Source organism: Eublepharis macularius, chromosome 1 (genome assembly GCF_028583425.1).
Source record: "Eublepharis macularius isolate TG4126 chromosome 1, MPM_Emac_v1.0, whole genome shotgun sequence".
NCBI classification, from domain to species: Eukaryota; Metazoa; Chordata; class Lepidosauria; order Squamata; family Eublepharidae; genus Eublepharis; species Eublepharis macularius.
The window spans coordinates 195,344,559-195,363,353 of NC_072790.1; the positions used below are offsets into that span (position 1 = coordinate 195,344,559).

The 18,795-nt window shown below is 45.6% G+C and overlaps 1 protein-coding gene across 1 annotated transcript in view; it reads left to right on the top strand.

Moving 5' to 3' along the window:
• Positions 1-16,667: 16,667 nt before the first annotated feature.
• The window catches only part of PKDCC (protein kinase domain containing, cytoplasmic), a 54,676-nt gene continuing 52,548 nt past the window's right edge, over positions 16,668-18,795 (top strand). Inside the window, exon 1 of the mRNA XM_054980883.1 lies at positions 16,668-17,657. Within this exon, the coding sequence (XP_054836858.1) occupies positions 16,959-17,657 (699 nt within the window). The 5' untranslated portion in view covers positions 16,668-16,958. The remainder of the gene's footprint in view (positions 17,658-18,795) is intronic.

An 18,795-nucleotide genomic window follows, 5' to 3' on the forward strand; every position in this document is an offset into this window, starting at 1 on the left:
GTTTTGGAAAATAATGATAGAGAACATTTCTTTTATTGCTGTTGGACCTGTTCAATGGCAAAAAATTCTGGTCTCAGATCTCGAGTGTGACACATAATATCTTAAAGAAGAATTTATCTTTAGATCTTAAAATTTATTAGCTTTTTAATTTAAAGGGCTCAGTGCCTAAGAAGACAGAACAGCTTTTATATCATAAGAGAGTTGTAGCTACAGTCCCAGATCAGCAATTTAATGGTGTCTAAAATTTTGAGATAGCAAAGATTTCTTGGTATATACAAGTCAAAGAGGGATATTAAAAGCCTGTAATAAATTTGAAGGAAAATGAAAATAGCTTTAAATATTTTACAATCTTAGATACTGGAGTGTCAATGGAAGCTCTTTTGCTGTACTATAAAACAGTTATAAGATAGAATGTTTCTTTTTCTCTTGGGGATTAGGAGGTTTATCCTTACTGTGTTGATGTAATCACCTATATACTGTTTTGGCTTGCTGACCATCACAGTGACTGCTCCAGCCAGCCATAGAAGCTCAGCTCACTCCCAGCTATCAGCAATTCAGAAGCAAACAAAGAGATCTCCAGCCAGCCATAGAAGCTCAGGTCACTCCCAGCTCTCAGCAATTCAGAAGGCAACAGAATACTCCTCCTGGACCTCCAATGCCACTTGCTAGATCCAAGCTGAGTGCATGGGGTATTGCCATGGGGGCTTGGCTCAGATCCAGCTGGGGGCATTATAAGTGGAAGCCATGGATGTACCTAATCTGTCTAGAAGAGCGGTATATAAACACAGTTGTTGTTGTTGTTTTAAAAATATCTTGAACTGGCCCTATTTATAATATAGTTGTAGTAAAACAGATCCTACCTATGAGGAGCAGAGGGAAGCTGGAACAGGACTCAGTTTACATAACCCTAATGAACAGATCACTTCTCCAACCTTATTCTACCCACCCCCAACAGAAAGCAACTCCTTTCCAGAAGCTTGTACTGTTATGCCAGTTTATTTCTCCCAGATACTAAAGTGTGTCATTTTGACTCTCTAAACATTCTTCTTCAAATAAAGGATTGTGTGTGTTTCCTGGCCGTTTACTTTTGTATACTCTGAAAAGTAGAGCTGTATCTTAGAATTCCAACTTGTTTTAGTAAATCACATCCAGACAGGAGTGTCCCATCTTCTCCACCCAGTAAATGGTGCTACTTATATGCAGAGCAGAATGGCCATTATGACAACCACTTTCTTTAAAAGGAAAATGTATCTTCTCAACTTGTAATTAAAGTTATTGATTACAAGAAGGAAAAATATATAGTGAACAAAAAGGAAATATCTAAGAACCACCTAACAAAAGATAAATAGAATTAAACTCTTTCCATAGGGACATAAAATATACCTGAATGGTAGTCCGTTCAGAGATAAACAGGTTACCAGATTTCATTTTCCATGAATTTGTCCAGTAGACTCACTTGGCTTCCTTCTCTTCCAGATGGTGAAGATCTCAAAATGCAGCCCTTTCTGTCCATCCCTCTCAGAATCTCTAAGGGCCTACTTCCTTGAAGTAAGGTGGGACATTGTCCCTCTTCTTTTCAAGCAAACCTCAAACCACCCTGCTTCTTTTTCAGTGATCCCACTTAACAACTTAAAGCAGCTGTTAATACTTTGACCATACCAATGACAGAATAGGAGTATAGGTGTATAATACAATGAAATGATAATTTATTGAAGAAATTCAATGTTATTGCAAACATAATTCAGATTGTTTTAGATGGGTAGCCATGCTGGTCTGCAGTCAAAGAACAAGATCTGGGTCCAATAGCTCCTTGAAGGTTCTATTAGACCCACATCTTGTTATTCAGACTGATCTTCATCAGCTTGGTGGCCTTCTGCTGCAATATTTGAACCAGAGCATTATGTAAAATGATGGTTAGAAAAGGGACATTGCCTTGCTTGGCTACACTTTTTGCACTGCCTTTGCAGTGAGGAAGCAAACACAGCAATAGAAGCAAACATAATTCAACTTTGTTGAATTTATATCATGTCTAATATTAGCCCACATTATATTTTCATTTATAGTAACTCTCTTCTTGGTAAGGATGGAATGATAACTAATAGGGTTGCCAGTCCCTCTTAACCTCCCTGTGGGGGACTGGATCCCTGCACTTTCCTCTTGGGGTGGGGGGTGTACATGTGCAAAGTGCACGCACGTGCTCCCACAAGCACGATGATGTCACTTCTGGGAAGTGACGTCATTACACAGCCCCCTGGGAGCGTGCCCACACTCCACAGGGGCTCAGATTGGGGTCACTGTGGAACGTGGGAGCACTCCTGCACTCTGCAGCAGCCCCAAACAGACCTGTTTTGGCCTAAATCAGGCTCGTTTCGGGGCCCTTTGGGTGCGGATTGGGCCTGTTTTGGCCTGGATTGGGGCCGCTTGCAGAGCATGGGAGCACTCCTGAGCTCTGCAGTGGCCCCAAACAGGCCCAATCCATACCAAAATGGCCTGTTTGGGACTGCTGTGGAGCACAGGAGCATTCCTGTGCGCTACAGTGGCCCCGATACGGGCCAAAACGGGCCTGATCCAGGCGGCTCCTGCACACAGGAGTGTGCAGCGCTGCAGGGGAGCATGCACAGAAGATGTGCACCTCCCTGCTGGCCAGTTAAGGATGTGTGTGTGTGGGGATCTGTATGGGGGGTGTGGGGGGCAGGGGATCCCCCACCCCCGCTGGGGGTCTGGCATCCCTACTGATGCCAGTGTGAAATATCTGATTCAGGCTTACTAGCAAATAGTTTTCACAAGATATTTAAAGGTTATGAATAAATTACAGACTTAACAGAGTCCAGCCTTGGGTTGCCAGCTCTGGGTGGGAAATTCCTGAAGATTTAAGGGCTGATCCCAGGGAGGAGGGTTTGGGGAGAGGAGGGACCTCAGCAGGGTATAATGCCATAGAGTCCACCCACCTAAGCAGCCATTTCCTCCAGGGGAACTGATCTCTGTCAGCTGGAGATCAGTTGTAGTACTGGGAGATCTCCAGGCCCCATTTTGAGGTTAGTAATCCTATTAGTGATTAAGTGGTTGGAAGCAAATCAGCACTCTGCTAGTTTGAATCCTGCTACTGCCATGAGCTCAGCATGTTGTATTGGGTAAGCCACTCCTCCTAGCCCCAGCTTCCAGCTGAATTTTCCTTCTAACAGTAACTTCTGATTGACTGGCTTGCCAGGATTAGTTATACCAGGTTCACATACAAAGTTTTCAGTAAACGTAAAATCTCCCAAAGGTGAAGAGGGAAAATAAGAGAATCCTATCACTTAAAACTGAAGTATCAAAATAAAACTCTTCCAATAACACATGTCATAAATACTCAAGTGTGGCTTTTAAAATTTGTAAGAATATTTTCTCTGAAATATACCAGCAAACATACAGCATCAGAACTAAAGCTTGTGTCTGTTCACAGGTATGTTTCCACACCAAGGGCTTTCCAAACATACTTACAAAGTGAATCTTATGTAAGTCTTCAGCTGCTTTTCCATGTCTCCAGTATGCTTATGATTCATTCCAGGGTTCGAAAGAGTTCATCCAAGAAGACAAATCTTTGATGTCTAAATTAAAGTTTTGATAATATCTGAGATTAACTGGTATCTTCTACAAGAAAACAAAAGCATTATGAGGCTCTTAGTGTTGAGGTCTTTCTTTGGTCAGTTCTTATGTTTATGTATAGAAGAGGTAATGTGGGTGAGCTGTGCTAGAGGAGAAGGCCATCCAATACTGATGTTCGATGCTGAGCTATGAAGTATTTTAAATCAGCTATTTGTAGAGAGTGAACAAAAAATATACTCTACCTCTCTCTTTTTCCTGTTCTATCTTCCTCCATGTTACACATGCCTAGAACTTAGTTATTACCTCAGGAAACTAAGGAAGTGTTTCTTCATCCAACACAATTAACTTACGGAGCAGTTTGCTACTACAAGGTATGTAACAAAAATGTGGTCTGGGGTAGTGGACCAAGAGTTGGGCTTGAATTGGGATACAAAACTCTGCTCGGTCATGAAGCTCAGTGGAAGAGAAGATGTCTGATATCACTTTTCTGTCACTCTCATCCTATCTCATGAGACTATACGGAAGATAAAATAGCATCCTGAACTCCTTGGAGGAAGGGTCAGATCCAAAAGTAAGATATAGAGATGGCATCTATCTTAGCTGAGTAGTTTTAAAGGATTGGATGCATTTGTGAAGGATACGACGATAGCTAAAAAAATTGAACCTCCATATTCAGAAGCAGTGTGTTCATCAGATGCTTGAGATCTGGATGCTGGAGCCAGGAATGACTGATACCTGATACCTTCACTCTCCACTGGTTGGTTACTATTGGAGACAGATTGCAAGACTTAGATGGACCTTTGGTGTGATCCACCAAAGCAATTCATATGTTAAGAATATAAATAGACCTTGCTGGAGCAGACTAGTGGTCCAATCAGTCCAGCACACTGTTTCACACAACTGCTAACCCCTTGTCCTGGAAGGCCAAATGGAGCATGGAGGCCAAGACATTCCTCTGATGCTGCCTCCCAGCACTGGCATTCAAAGTTTTACTGCCTCTGTACATAGAGGGCCCCTTCAGGGACCATGGAGAGTAGCCATTGATAGACCTCTCCTCTATAATCTGTCTAACTCCTTTTTAAAGAATTAATGTTTTCAGTGGAAGAAAAAGACAAACCAAAAAGTTCCCATTTTGCTGTTAGTGTGTAGTCTTTAAAACAGACTCCAGCCTCCTCTTCTGGCCTTTCCTGACTCTTACTTTGGCCTATTGACATTCCTGCTCCCAAATCACCCCAGGTAAAATTGTGATGCAAAGTACCTGGCTAAACAAGCTCTTTCAATAAGGTTTGCTTCATTAGCTGATAAGAAATCTCCAGGGTGGAAAAGCCTCCATTGTGTGCTTAATGGGAGGTTTTCCTTTGCTTATGTGTGAAGGCTGCTAATCCTACACTAAATTGGTTCTGTGATTAAGAAGTGAGGTGGGTAAATAGCTGTTAGGTGTCTGAAAACAATGCCAGTAACCCAGGGGAATTCTAACGCTGAATATTACTCTACCTCCAAGAGACTGATAGACACATCTTATTCATACCATGAAAAATCGGGAGGGTTTTGCAGTAACCTGACTCAAGGGCAGCATTGAATAAGATCATAAAAGTGTTTCCACATGTACCATCAAAAGTGATACTAGGATTTGCAAATTTAAGTGCTGCTAAAATGTACTTGGATGGGAGACTATCAAGGAAGACTGTAATTGCTGTGTGGAGCAAAGTAACGGCAAGGTCAGCAACGGCGGCAACCTGCCTCTGCTTATCTCTTGCCTGGAATGTCCCATGGGTGGGGTGGCCATGAGTCGGTTGCAACTTGATGGCACGTTCTTCTTATTCAGGATCCAAACATTTAATACTAGATAAAATTGCCAGCACTTACAGGTCTTTATTCTCAAGCAAAATGAAAGATGTAATGTAAGCTCACGGGGATTAGCAAATGTAATTAGCCTTGTTCACATGTTACAGTGAATGTATGTACATCTGCTTGTAAGGAAGAGACATGTGTCAACTTTACAAATGAAATCCGAGATCAGTACCTGGATAAATGTGGGTTCAAATCACGTTTGGCAGTACTTGAGCTGAATGTAGCGCAAGAATTACTCATCTCTAATATAGAAAAGGCTAACTGTGTTGCTTACAACTCACATTTTATCCCCGCACATGCGCAGGGGGGATAAGAAGTGAGTGGGAGCAAAATGGTTTTCCACCCTGCTGCCTCCTCGAAGTCTTCACAGGCCTGGAAAGGCCCAGCGTGGCAGCAGGAAGGGCTGGGTTGCACTACAACAGGCCACTGTCTCGGGGCTTTCAGACGCACAGGAAGATCTGGGCCAGCAATGGGGAAACCCGGCACCGTAGCACCAAGCCTTCCTGCTGCTGAGGAGCCCGCCACCTGCCACCGAGGAGCTCGTTGCTGAGAAGCCTGCTGTGGTAAGCCTGCATGGCCCAGAGGCCCGCTGTGGTGTGGGGATGCCCAGCCTGGCAGCTTGTTGAGGTGTGGGGCTGTCCAGCCCAGTGGCCCATTGCAATGCAGCCCACTCCATTGCAGCATGGCCCAGTGGCATGCTGCAATGTGAGGCTGCCCTGCCCATTGCTGTGCAGCCTGGCTTGGTCCAGCGGCACATTGTAACTCAGCCACGCCCATTGCAGTGTACCCCAGCCTGGCCTGTCAGCCTGCTGCAATGCAGGCTGCCCAGCCCATTGTGATGCCAGACAGCTCATATGGGTCCATTGCAGCACTCAGCAGAGGAGTGGAAGAGCCCATCTGCCACTCAGCTGGGCAGGGAGAAGGCTGAGCGGTGGGCGCTCTGCTGCCACCCCCCTTCGACCACAGATCAGCTGGCCCATGGGTGAGGGGGGCGGTGGCAGAGTACCTGCCCATCTGCTGCTCAGCTGGGCTGGGAGAAGACTGCCCAGCTGAGCGGCAGGGAGAAGGCTGCATGAGGCAGCCTGGCCAGCAACCCACTGCAGTGTGGGGCAGCCTGTCCTGCTGCAATGCCAGTTGCCCTGCCCCTCTGGAGACCATTGCAGCTGCAAAAAGGTCAAGCAAGCCATTTTCTAGGGCCCGTTTCTTTTGTTACTAGTCACACTGATAAAGAAAAATCAAGCAGACCCAGAACTTGGATTGTACATGAATTCACTGAAACTTGTAAACAGGGCTACTTTTAAAATAAAATATGCATCACAATATTGCCTCCTGGGCTGCTCTGAAGCTCCTCCTGTGGAAGTGTATGGCTTTGTTTTAAGGAAGAGATGCTGGGGGGTTTCATCTGCCAAAGAAAGGGGAGAGTTTGCTCCTTGTGGAGCCACAGACAGAGATTTCTAAGCCCAAAGACATAAAATCTGTGTTAATGGCCAAGCTGAAGGTACACAGCTGAGATGCACCTGCTTGAGATGATCTCCTTGCTTTGCTAGTCAATCGGTTGGTTGAGAGTGCAGCAAAGCTCCCCCCCCCCACTCATTAAAAACCCTTTGGATTTAATCCCCAAGAGTATATAAGCAAGCAGACACCAGGAAACAAATCAGTGGGCAACATGCCACCCAGGAACTCTACACTGAGTACCCCGGTGGTTAATTATAATTAGATATCGTGTCAAATCAGTAATATACCAAATATCAAAACCTGTCATTAAGAGAGAACCTTTGGAACCAAAATGCATTGGAAAACCTATTAGGTCTCATTACCAGAGGCTTATCTGTGCGCTAGATCTTGACAGAGTTAAGTCATTGGCATGCAAATACTGTAAATATGCAGTTTATAAACCTGCTCCCTTAAAGAAGAGCGTTTCTGCGGGTGGGCTTGATTTACCCTCATTAGATTTCACTGACTCACCAGTTATTAACCCTACCATATATTACTAACTGAGAACAGTACTAGATCCATTATTGGCTCTCTGTCCTCAAGTCCTTAATTTAAAACTATGGGGAAGGATTTGGAGTGTCTGTGTGGATCAGGCCACGGCACACAGCAGCATAGTTAACCTTTTGCATGCGTTTGACTTTTCCCTGTTGAGTTGCTATTAACCCTAATTGGGGGGTGGGGGAGACAGACTCCTGTCTTTTCCCCTTGACTGAAGCTAATAATAGAGGGAGAGAGGAGGGATTTGATCCAGGAAATATCACAAGGGAAAGTTAGCCCCCCCCCTAATTTCAGCATTAAATGGATATGTGAAAAAGCTGGAAAGTTCTATAAATACATAGGGTTAGATCCCAGATTGCTGTTCTGCCATGATAACAGCAGTAGCACTGGTGAAGTGGCACTTCTCTTGGCAGAGAAGGGGTAGTGATTTCTGCCACTTTCTGTTTCCCATTATTGCAGTCTCCCTCATTGCCCCCGTGCTGTTAGTGAGGGAATCTTGCCCCCCTAGCAGCAGAAAAGGTTGCCACCCTCCAGGTGGGGTCAGCTGTTCTCCAGAATACAGAGATCAGTTCCTCTGGGGGAAATGGCAACCCTGGAGTGTAAATTCTATGGAATGACATTCCTGCTGAGAGACCTTTCCTTCCTAAACTCTGCCTTCAGTAGGTACCACCCCCCCCCCGCCCCCAAGTCTCCAGAAATTTCCCAAGCTGTATGTCCCTTCAGGTGATCTCCAAGGGCTGCAGTAGGGACAAGAGGGTGGAGAAGTCACGCTCCATGGGCTTCACTCTGCCAGCACTACTTAGGATACAATACACTGCAAAATTGTTCAAATGCCATCCAAAATTGGAAATAACAATAGTGCAATATTTATTTATTTAAGACATTTATATGCCACCTTTCTATCCAAATAGGGCCCCTGAGGCACAAACATCAAGGTATTAAAAACACTGAAAATATTAAAACAGCACTAAAATTAATTGTGTGTGTGTATTAGGGCTGTCAAATCACACTTGAGAAATGCTTGGAGATTTGGGGGTGGATCCTGGGGACAGTGGGGTTTGGGGAGGAGAGGGACCTCAGTGGGGTATAATGCTACCCTCCAATGTAGTGATTGTTTAAGTTATAATTTAATTTCAAAGGCACTATTTGTATAACTTAGTATAAGCCTCTAATTTCAACTACTGCCTGTATAAGGTTTATTGTGCACTTTCTATTGTTATAGCTCTTGGCTGCGCTGCACCTGTAGAAGTCCCTGGCTGAGCTTCCTCTGTAGTATTGGAGCTAGAGGGTGCTGGTGCCTCAGCTGCTGGCTGTAAGCTCTGATCAGCCAGCAGCTGTTGCTCCTGATTGCTGGCTTCTGCTGAATCAGGGCTAGGGCTGGCTACACAGGGCTCCTCTTCTCCTGAGGAGTCCTGGCTGGCTACACGAGGTTCCTCTCCTCCAGAGGAGACCTCACTCTCAGACTGGGCCATGACAAAGATGACCAAAGTAGGTACGTAGGTGCATACAAGGCAGTCTGTGAGGTATGCTGGCCCCTTGAATTGGGCCCAGAAGCAAATTGGGAGTCAGTGCATATGGAACAGGACTGGTGCTATATGGTCTTATGACCTCCTCCAGTCAGCAATTTGGCTGCAGCATTCTGTACCAACTATAGCTTCTGGACAGTCTTCAAGAGCAGCCCCAGAGTGCATTTCAGTAATCTAATCTAGATGTTACCAGGGCATGCACCACAATGGCAAGATCTTTCTCGCTCAAGAAGAGCTGGAGCTAGTGAAAGGTGCCCCTGATCATTGCTCCCACCAGGAAGCCTGGGTCTGGCAGCATACCCAAGCTATGAACTCACTCCTTTAGGGACAGTGCAACCCCATCCAAAACAGGAGATATTCCCATTCCTGAGTTGAACCTTCCTCCACCAGTAGCACATCCATTTTGTTGGGATTAAGTTTGGGTTTGTTAGCCCTCATTCATCCCAAAACTGCCTCCAGGCACCTGTTAGCAGTTTTCACAGCTGCCCTGGGATCTGCTGAAAGAGGGAAATAGAGCTGACTGTCATCCGCATATTGGTGACAACTCAGCCCAAATCTCTGGATGACTTCTCCCAGCAGCTTTACCCTAGAAGGGATATTGGGATTTGGGGTGCAGTGATTCATTTGAAATGAACATCCCCAAAGTGTTAATTATAGAGTAGCATTATTTTATAGGACAATGATACTGAAGGATCTAAGACTATGTATACTGAAGTATGTAACTCATAGGGCATTAACAGACTCCTCAACATATACTTGGAACCATGCGCTGGCAGTTTCCCATGGGGCTTCCCTAAAGGGTCTGGTATATCAGTAGCACAGCCATTGGGAAGATCTGATCCTAATAGTCTTTCTCACTCAATTATCATCCTTTCCCCCCTGAGACGTTGTGAAGCAGCTCTCATGTCCAGCGCATGTATGTGAATGAAGTCCCTCCTCCATGTATTACTATTTATGTCTATTTTCCCTGTTGAGTGGCAGCCAGTCAATTCAGCTATCCTGCTGGAATTTCACTAGGGAGTATTTTTCATTATTGTAGAGATAATACCACTCTTCAGTGTTACTTTGAAGTGCTGGCGGTTTCTATGGATTTGCTTTTACTGTGCAGAGGAAAATTACAATCCAAGGCTTTAAAAAAGAGCTTAACTCCTCCATTCCCATCCCATGACAAAAAGTTGGTTCAGGACGTCCTGGTGTTTTTAGGAAGTTTTCAGCAACAAACAAGTACCAGTAGGTGGCGCTTAATTGATAGCTAGCTACTGGTTTGGCTTTTCATTGTCTCTCAACCCTGTTGGAATCTTAACATGCATGCGTGCATGCATAAACACACAGCCAGTTTGGTGTAGTGGTTAAGAGTATTGGGACTCAAATCTGGAGAGCTGGGTTTGATTCCCCACTCCTCCACTTGTAGTCAGCTGGGTGACCTTGGGTCAGTCACAGCTTCTCGGAGCTCTCTCAGCCCCACCCACCTCACAGGCTGTTTTGTTGTGGGGATAATAGTAACATACTTTGTAAACCGCTCTGAGTGGGCATTAAGTTGTCCTGAAGGGCGGTATATAAATTGAATGTTATTGTTGTTATGTGTGAAAGAGGAGGTGAGGACAAGGGTTGTAATCGACCACTGTGAGGGGTGTGGACTATGTTTCCTGGGTACCCAATGCATTCAGGTTAGAGCTCTTTACTAATGCTAATGTATTTTCTCCACTCTGTGTTGCTCATTTTCAGCCCTGAAAATAGTTGAGGATCAGTTCAGCCCTGAAAATTTTTATTTTCAGGGCTGAACTGATCCTCAACTATTGCACACTGAAACCCCATTAAAAGACATTGGGATGGAGCTGGTGGCTGTTTCTCTCTGACTTCTAATGTGCAGAGAAGCTGTTGTATCATGAGTGACTAACTGTGGATCTCAGGGTGAATGGTAATTAATCACTTGGCTGAAAAGCAAACTGTGCAAGGAGGCATCCTGCAAACTCTTCTGAGGGTCATGCATACTAAAATTTTTATGCCTGCTCAATTAATTGATAGCATATTGAGTCTCGAGTCTATGAGTGATTTATAAGCAATAGGAGACTTGAAGTTATTAAATTTTTTTAAAGAACTGGGAAGGATAGAACCCGGAGGGTCTTGAACAGAGCCGCCTGTTCCTCTTTCAGATTCTCTGTACAAGTTATCTATCAAATTCCCACCCTCTTTTAATTACCACTTCATGGTTTACATGCCATTCAATTAAAAAAATATTGCATTTAAACGAGGAACATATTGTTGATGGGAGTTCAGCTTCACTTTTGGCATCTTCAACTTGTCACTAGAAATTTATTATAACTTTGGTAATGGTTCAGATGGAGAACCAATCATGAAAGTCATTCGGGAAGTTTTCTCATGCTATGTATCTCTATATTGATAAACAGAAGCAATACACAGAACATATCTTACTCTGATACCTGGATTTATAATCATATATTACCTTGCTAATCTTCTACTTGTCAAATAGGCATACAGAACTTGCCCTAAATGTTCATAAACATATACATAAGAATACGTATACATGTATTTTATACTAATAAGGTTTGTGATCGTTCCTGATTGCTACTGAAAGTCACCTCATTTCCCCATCCCAATCCTGGTTTACCTATTTATGAGAGAGACTGTTATGAAGTAATGGTCCATAAAACATTTATGAGATAAACACTTATGGGGAGGAAAGGCAGCACGGTATAGTCCAATCCTGTCAGATCTTGAAAGCTAAGAAGGGTCAGTACTTGGTTGGGGGAACTACAAAGGAAAATTCTGCAGAGGAAGGATATGGCAAACCATCTTTGCTTTTCACTTGTCTTGAAAGACTCTTCTGAGGTCCCCATAAGTTGGTGATGACTTGATGTCACATACATATGTGAATTCTTATGAAGTTCCAGAAGCATAACTGGCGTGAAAGCCCTTAATTGAGTTCCGAAAGCCCTAACTGACACGAAAGTCTTAACTCTGAAACACATATAAAGTGGCAGCTGTCTAAGAATACCACATAGTCATCTATTAGAAGGCCAAGCCAAGATCTGGGTTGATCAGCAATTCATTCCAACAGTGCCTCAAAAATAATTAGAAAAATTGGCATTCCACCACTGATCTCATTGTACAATGACAGTGTGACTGATGTGAATGATTTTGAGTTATGTCATACTTAGAAGTCACTAGCCATTGTCTAGAGCTTCTCAAAGAAAGGAAAGGAGACTCAAATAGACCTCCCAGTTGAACACAGCAGTATCTTATTAATCACAAAAGTGGCATGAACAGTGCAGTCCTAAGCACAATATATTCAGAAGGGGATCCCATTGAATTCAGTGGGGCTTACTCCCCAGTAAACATAGTTAGGATTGCAACCTAACAACCTAAGCCTCTGCATTTGCTGTGCAGATTAGATGGGCCCATTAATTCTTGAAAATGCGCCCCCACCCACAATTCCCCTGGAGAGCAGCAGATAAATAGAACAGAGTTACATTATTATTTATAGAACGGTATCCATGTACATGATGGTTTACAGAAGTAAAAAGCTAGTCCTTGCCCCAAGAGTGCAGGATTTGTGTGATGAAAGAGAGAGAAGCAGTATATCATTTAAATTCTATAATTCTAAATGTGTAATGTTATTCTAAAGATTAAAGAGCAGCCATGGGCTGATCCGGGTCAAGGCAATAGTCCTGGGGAAAGGGAGCTTTGTGCTCTCTGTCTTTCCTCCACACCATTCCCCAGCTCTGACTGTGAAAATACCTTGGATGGTGGTGGTGGTATTGTGTCATGTTTCCTCTTTTCAGTAAAGGAGTAAGATGTCTCATTTTTAAATGTTTCAAGTAATTGACGTGTTATACATTTCAGGTTTTCTAGACCTGAAATGCTATGGCAACTTTCATAGCCCTGGGGGCAAGTCAGTCATGCCCTAGAATCTTTGTACATATGGTGCTATTATTTGCTGCCCACATTTTAAAGACAATTTTATCTTCTCTCTCTCTCTCTCTCTCTCTCTCTCTCTCTCTCTCTCCTATATATATTCTCTGTCATTTTATCATTTGCATTACATTTGCATTGTTTTATTGATTATTGTTTGGTTGATTTTTAATGACAGTTATTGCACATTTTAACGTGCACACTGCCTTGGGAACATCAGCTGTGATAAAGTATTTTTTAAATAGTGAAATGAATAAAGTCACACACATTGATGTTTAGAGTTTGCTGTTTGCTACACATTTCCTTTTATTTTATCTAGATATACTCAGATATGTGTCTGTGCTTGCTATGGGGTATATATACACTCCCTATGCATGTTTTTGTCTTTCATACAGTTACTTCTCTTCCCTGTGAAAACAATACAAGTTTATGAGTTTCTAAAAGAAGGCAAAGCCAGCATCACCCTATATTACTGGAATCTTATTATATAAGTAAACTCCACTGATGCACATAAAATGCACTCCAAAGTCTAGCATTGCCACCCTAAACACTTTTTAAAAAACTTGGAATTAAGTCTTATTTATTTATTTCCACTCTTGTCACCGAGACTCAAGACAGATTATACAATACAAGTCAATATATGATCAACTAGGATATCCAATAAACAATACAATAGGGTAAGGACAGCAGAAATTTGGAAATAAACAGAAATCAGATATGCTGAAACAAGGTATAAGCAGATCGATATGACATATTAAACAATGTGGAACTCTCTAGTAGGAGCATATTTGCAGCAACAGGCAGTAACCAATGGCATACATCATCTCTGAACCATATAGGCGGTACATTAAGAAAAACATTATTTGAACAAAGATGGGTAGCCCTGTTGGTCTGTCTGTAGCAACAGAAAAGAGCAAGAGTCCAGCAGCACCTATAAAACTAACAAAATTTGTCGCAGGGTATGAGCTTTCGTCACAGCTCACTTCTCCGTGTGCTGTGACTCAGGAAAGCTCATACCCCACCATAAATTTTGTTAAGTCTTATAGGTGCTGCTGGACTCTTGCTTTTTAAATTATTTGAGCCAGTCCTTGGGTACCCGGGGAAACGTGTTGCGGGGCGGGGGGGGGGGTGCACTAAGGACTGCCTCTGCCTCCCCCGCCTTACCAAGGTCTTGCTTGGAGAGCATCGCTCATCTCATTTTCCCCCCTCCTGTCCTGGCAGCCACAGCCGCCGCGTCAATTCCGAGCCGGCCGCTTTGTGGGCGCGCCGGGCCTCCCCTCCCGCCGCTGCGCCCTCCTTTCGTGGCGCTTCTGGGGGCTGATTGTGTTTGTTAATTAGTTGCTAACAGCATCGTAATGCGGCCCTTGATGGATAAGCGGACCATTTAGCACTCAGCCCTGCAATTCGCGTCTCCCGCGGGGCCGGGGCTGCCCCATGCAGAGCCGAGGCGTTGCAGAGTTAGGCTCTGGGGGCACACGCAACGCACTCGCCTCCGCAGCTCTCGCCGGGACCCTTTCGTTTCTCTTTTCCTAGCCACAACACCGAGGTCTGTGCGAAAGCAAAAAAGAACGCAACGGGAATGACTCCAAGTTTGAGATTTTTTTTGCCGGGGGAAATGTCGAGCTTTCTCGATTTACAATATAATTACGGGTGGTTGAAATCGGCGTCCCTTTCTACGGGGAGAGAAACGACCATTTTCTATCCCCCAAAGCCTTTGATTTACGAAAGAGTGCCACCCATCCAGGGCTCCCCTGAGTCTGGAAAGGATCGTATTTGTGCTTATTTGAGACATCCAAGCCATCCATGAGAGCCGTCCGTTCGTTTCATGGGTCTCTGTGGGAATTTACAACGTGACTATCTGCCCCTTGCGCATTCAGCCATCTATTTGCATATCTTGTCGAAGAAAGGTGCCTTCCCCAAATGATTCCTGATTTGGACAATTGGGGCGGGCGGGGGGGGGGACTTCTGTAAGAAGAATGAGCCATCAAGTCGCTACCGACTCAGCCTTAAAATGCCTACCTACCTAGGGACAGGAGTTTCGAATACAGACCGCAGGAGTTGACTCGGTTTAAATTCCTGGCACCTTTCTATGCTGTGTGTTTACAGCAATATCTTTGCACATTAATTTGAATGAATGCTTTCCCTCTCCTTCCGAACGATTCCAAGCACAGTAACATCGATTAGCATGTGATTTAGTTATGTTATTTATAGTCTGCCTTTATATGATAAGAAGACGTGTGATGCTTAACGGACTACCAAATTAGCAGTACAATCCTAAAAGTACTTTCCGGGGAGCAAATCCTACTGAATAGACCTGAGTAAGATTCTGAGTAGATCCGTTTAGGATTGCTCTCTTTTTCTGCCATAAGCACTACAATTGCATTCATATGAGTGGCCTACTCTTACAAATAGGGCGAGTTTGACTGTCTAGGGTTCCCCCCCCCTTTTAATTGGCTTCGTGACAATCGAGAATCTGTGCAGCCCAATCCCGTAGACGTGCGCTTGTGAGAAGTTAGTCCCAATGGGTTTTATTCCCATGGAACTCTACAACCTTCGATGGTAGCCGCTGCCGACCGTAAGTGGGCAGATCATCAGCTTCAGCTAAGACTAGCTTTAGGGAGCCTACCTACCTACAACAGCATGTTACAACTGATAGATGTTACAACTATGACTGGCATAAACGATTGATTTCCAGTCCTCATTATATCTTCTAAAAGATGCATTTGCAAAATAAATAAGAAAAAATAAGTTGGACCCTATTTAAGAAAATATCTTGTCCATTTCTTTTACGAAATAGAAAAGCTTTTTGGAAATGCTATAAATCGCCTTTATGACAAAGGGGTCGCGAATCTGACGATCATATTTCTCTTATTCCGCCTGGGTGATATTTTTCAGAAATCTGAAAGAAAATATGAGAAAAGGAAGCAAATTTCCCTTTCCCACCCATTCTTTCTGTTCCCCCCTTTTGCCTGTCTTTCCTTGAATCGGTATGTAAACGTGGGCACTCTTTTTGTTTTTCGCTCTTCTCTCCCACAGGCCATCAAATGCTTTTGTATGTCGGAGAGCGGGTGTCTTACAATGCTAGGGCTATATGAGGGATGGAGACACGTGGGCAAGTAAAGACGCACCCAATACCCAAACCGCCTCATCCTGATAGTTTGAGTAAGGACGTTTAACAGCACGAGTCCTTCAAGAATCACAGGTTTGAAAGAAAACATGAGGTCATCTAGCCTAACCCCTCCCCAAAGGCAGAAGGAATACACACACAAAGAACACACTGTGCGCATACACACACACCCTTCAGAATTATATCCTCGGAGCCAGCGTTCCAATTGCAAAAAGAGGGCGGAGTAGAGAGGGAAACTGAATATGTCCCTCTTTCCCCCCTTTACACCTCCTGTCCTGCAAGGTTTTCTTAATCGCCTTAATCAAGTTTTTTTTGCAGCTAACCATCTTCATCTTCATCATCACCATCACTACACACGCTTCTCCACGCGCCTGCATTCCAAGCGCAGCTCCATCCTGCAAGAAGGGCACTTTTCATACCATCTCATTCACCACTGTCTTCTCGCCTACACCGTTATCAAGCGCGTTGCCGCCTATCGAATTGGAGCTGCAGCAGCTTCTGGGAGTTGTAGTCTCGCCTTCCATAGTTCCTTCGTTGCCAACGGCAAGAAGAAGACTACACTTCCCAGCGACCCTCGCGGCGGTTCTCCCCGTTCCAGTGGCGAGAGCGAGCAGTCAATCAGGTGGCGTCACAATGTGTGTAGAACGCTCGGAGTCTTTTTTAAAAAAACCTCTCTGTTCCCTCCTCGCAGGGGTGCCGCTAGTAATAAGCGCTGGAGGGGGGTTATAAAGGCAGGGCTGGAGGCAAGTGTCATGCGGGCTGTTGGACCGGCCATCGAGCGGCGAGGAGGCGTCGCGGGCTGAAGGGCGGCTTTATTTCATCTCCCTCTTGCTTTGCTGTTGCTGCTGATCTGGAATGCTGCTGGGGAGATTGCAGCCGAGCTGATCGAGAGCGGCGAAAGCGGGGGACGCGGGGAGCCGGGGGAAGGGCCGGCCGGCAAGGCGATGAAGCGCCGAAAGCTGGCGGTGGCAGCCGGCTTCTGCCTCTCCTTCTTGCTGGGCACGTTGCTGAACGTCTTGTTCATCCCGGCCTTCGATCCGCAGCACCAGCAATCGGCGGGCGTCACGCACTCGCTGGCGGGCTCGCCTTCGGACGTGTCGGGGGAGGCTGAGCACAGCAGCAGCCGCCGCCGCTGGGACTTGGCGCAGCAGATCCGCGAGCGCTACGAGGAGGTGCTGCGGTACCAGCGGCGGCAGCAGCAGCATCGGGCGGCGGCGGCTCCCGGGGCGAGGCTGCTAATGAGACCCTCGGAGCGGCGGCTGATGGACCTCGCTCCTCGGCGGCTCGCCCCGTCCTCCTCCTCCGAGCGGAGCCCAGCCAGATCGAAGGCGCCTCTGGGCACCCCCTGGGCGCCCAGCACCAAACTGGAGCTACCTCTTGGCCCGCTCCGGCTGGGATGCCGGGACATCAGCAATGTGAGCGACGTGCATTACCTGGGCTCCGGCTACACCAAGGCCGTCTACAAAGCCGTGCTCAACAGGAGCCTGGCGGTGGCCCTGAAGTCGGTCGATTTCGGCGGCCACGACATCGACCACTGCGTGAAGGTCTACGGGGCGCTGGAAGACTGCTACCGACTGGCCTCCTATAAGATCATCAAGGAGATGGTCCTGCTGGAGAGGCTGCGGCACCCCCACGTCCTCCAGGTAAATGCTCTCCGTCCCCCGCTCTCGGGAGGGCCGGAGGAGGGGCGCGCGAGTCGGGGAATGGGAACACAGGCTCGGTTTTATAAAATCAGGTTCTGCTGAGCGAAATGGTGAGACTTGGAGCACGAGACAAGGCGACTGTGTGCTCCAAAGCCAGCCTGCCTCTTTCCTAGTAAGTGGATGGGCTCGGAGAAGAGAATCCCCTTGACGTGTCAACGCAGGGCCCTTCCCCAGCCCCCAAAATACGGCTGGCCACGTGTAGCCCCTTCCTTGGCCTGGCTGCCTCCTCACATCAGCAGTGTGGGATGTAGGTGTTGGAGTCCTATACGGATTTGCTTACATGTAAATCCCCTTCAAGGAAATTGGACTGACTTTGACATAAACGTATTTAGGGTCGGGTTACCAGAAGGCTGAAGCCAAGACCTGGTTAAATCCGGAGTCTTTACCGGTCTCTTCATACGAATATTCGTCCTGTGGAACTAGAGATCTCGGAGTAGTTTGTAGATCACAAGCTGATCTGGTAATCACGTGGAACTGGATCCCCAGATAAATCCTTAAGCGCCTGCACTTCAAAACACGTGCCACAGATTTCCATTGAGCTTTCCTCCAAGTAATTTCAGTTAGGATCCTGCCTTTAAATCCCACTAAGATATTAGTTCATTGTTACACTACTGTAATTCTTATTAGGGTTTACTCTCAGAGCCTTAGGATTGCAGCCAAATAGTGTGACCCTAAACAGGTCTACTCAAAATCTTACTGCCGCCTATTCAATGGGGCTGACTCTCAGGGAAGCTGTTCTAGGATTTTCCAGTAAGTTTTGCTTCGTGTGTTTGGAATCGGCGCCGCGTTTCTTCAAATTGCATAAACGCGAATGGTGGATAAAACCACCATGGTGAATGGTGGATATACGCCATTGCAGTCGTGAGAAGAGGGCTGCGATCCTCAGCGCGCTGAAACTGTAGGCACTCTAGTGGCTGCAGTTAAACCTGGTCTCCAAATAAACGTTTAAAATCGGGAGACTGGGGGGGCGGGGGAGGAGGAACGCCCTCCGAGGAGATGGTTGTTTTACAGAAGGACTGAAGTGAAAGTTTGGAGCAGACCCCTTAAAATCTATAGATGAGGAGTTTGAGGTTGACAC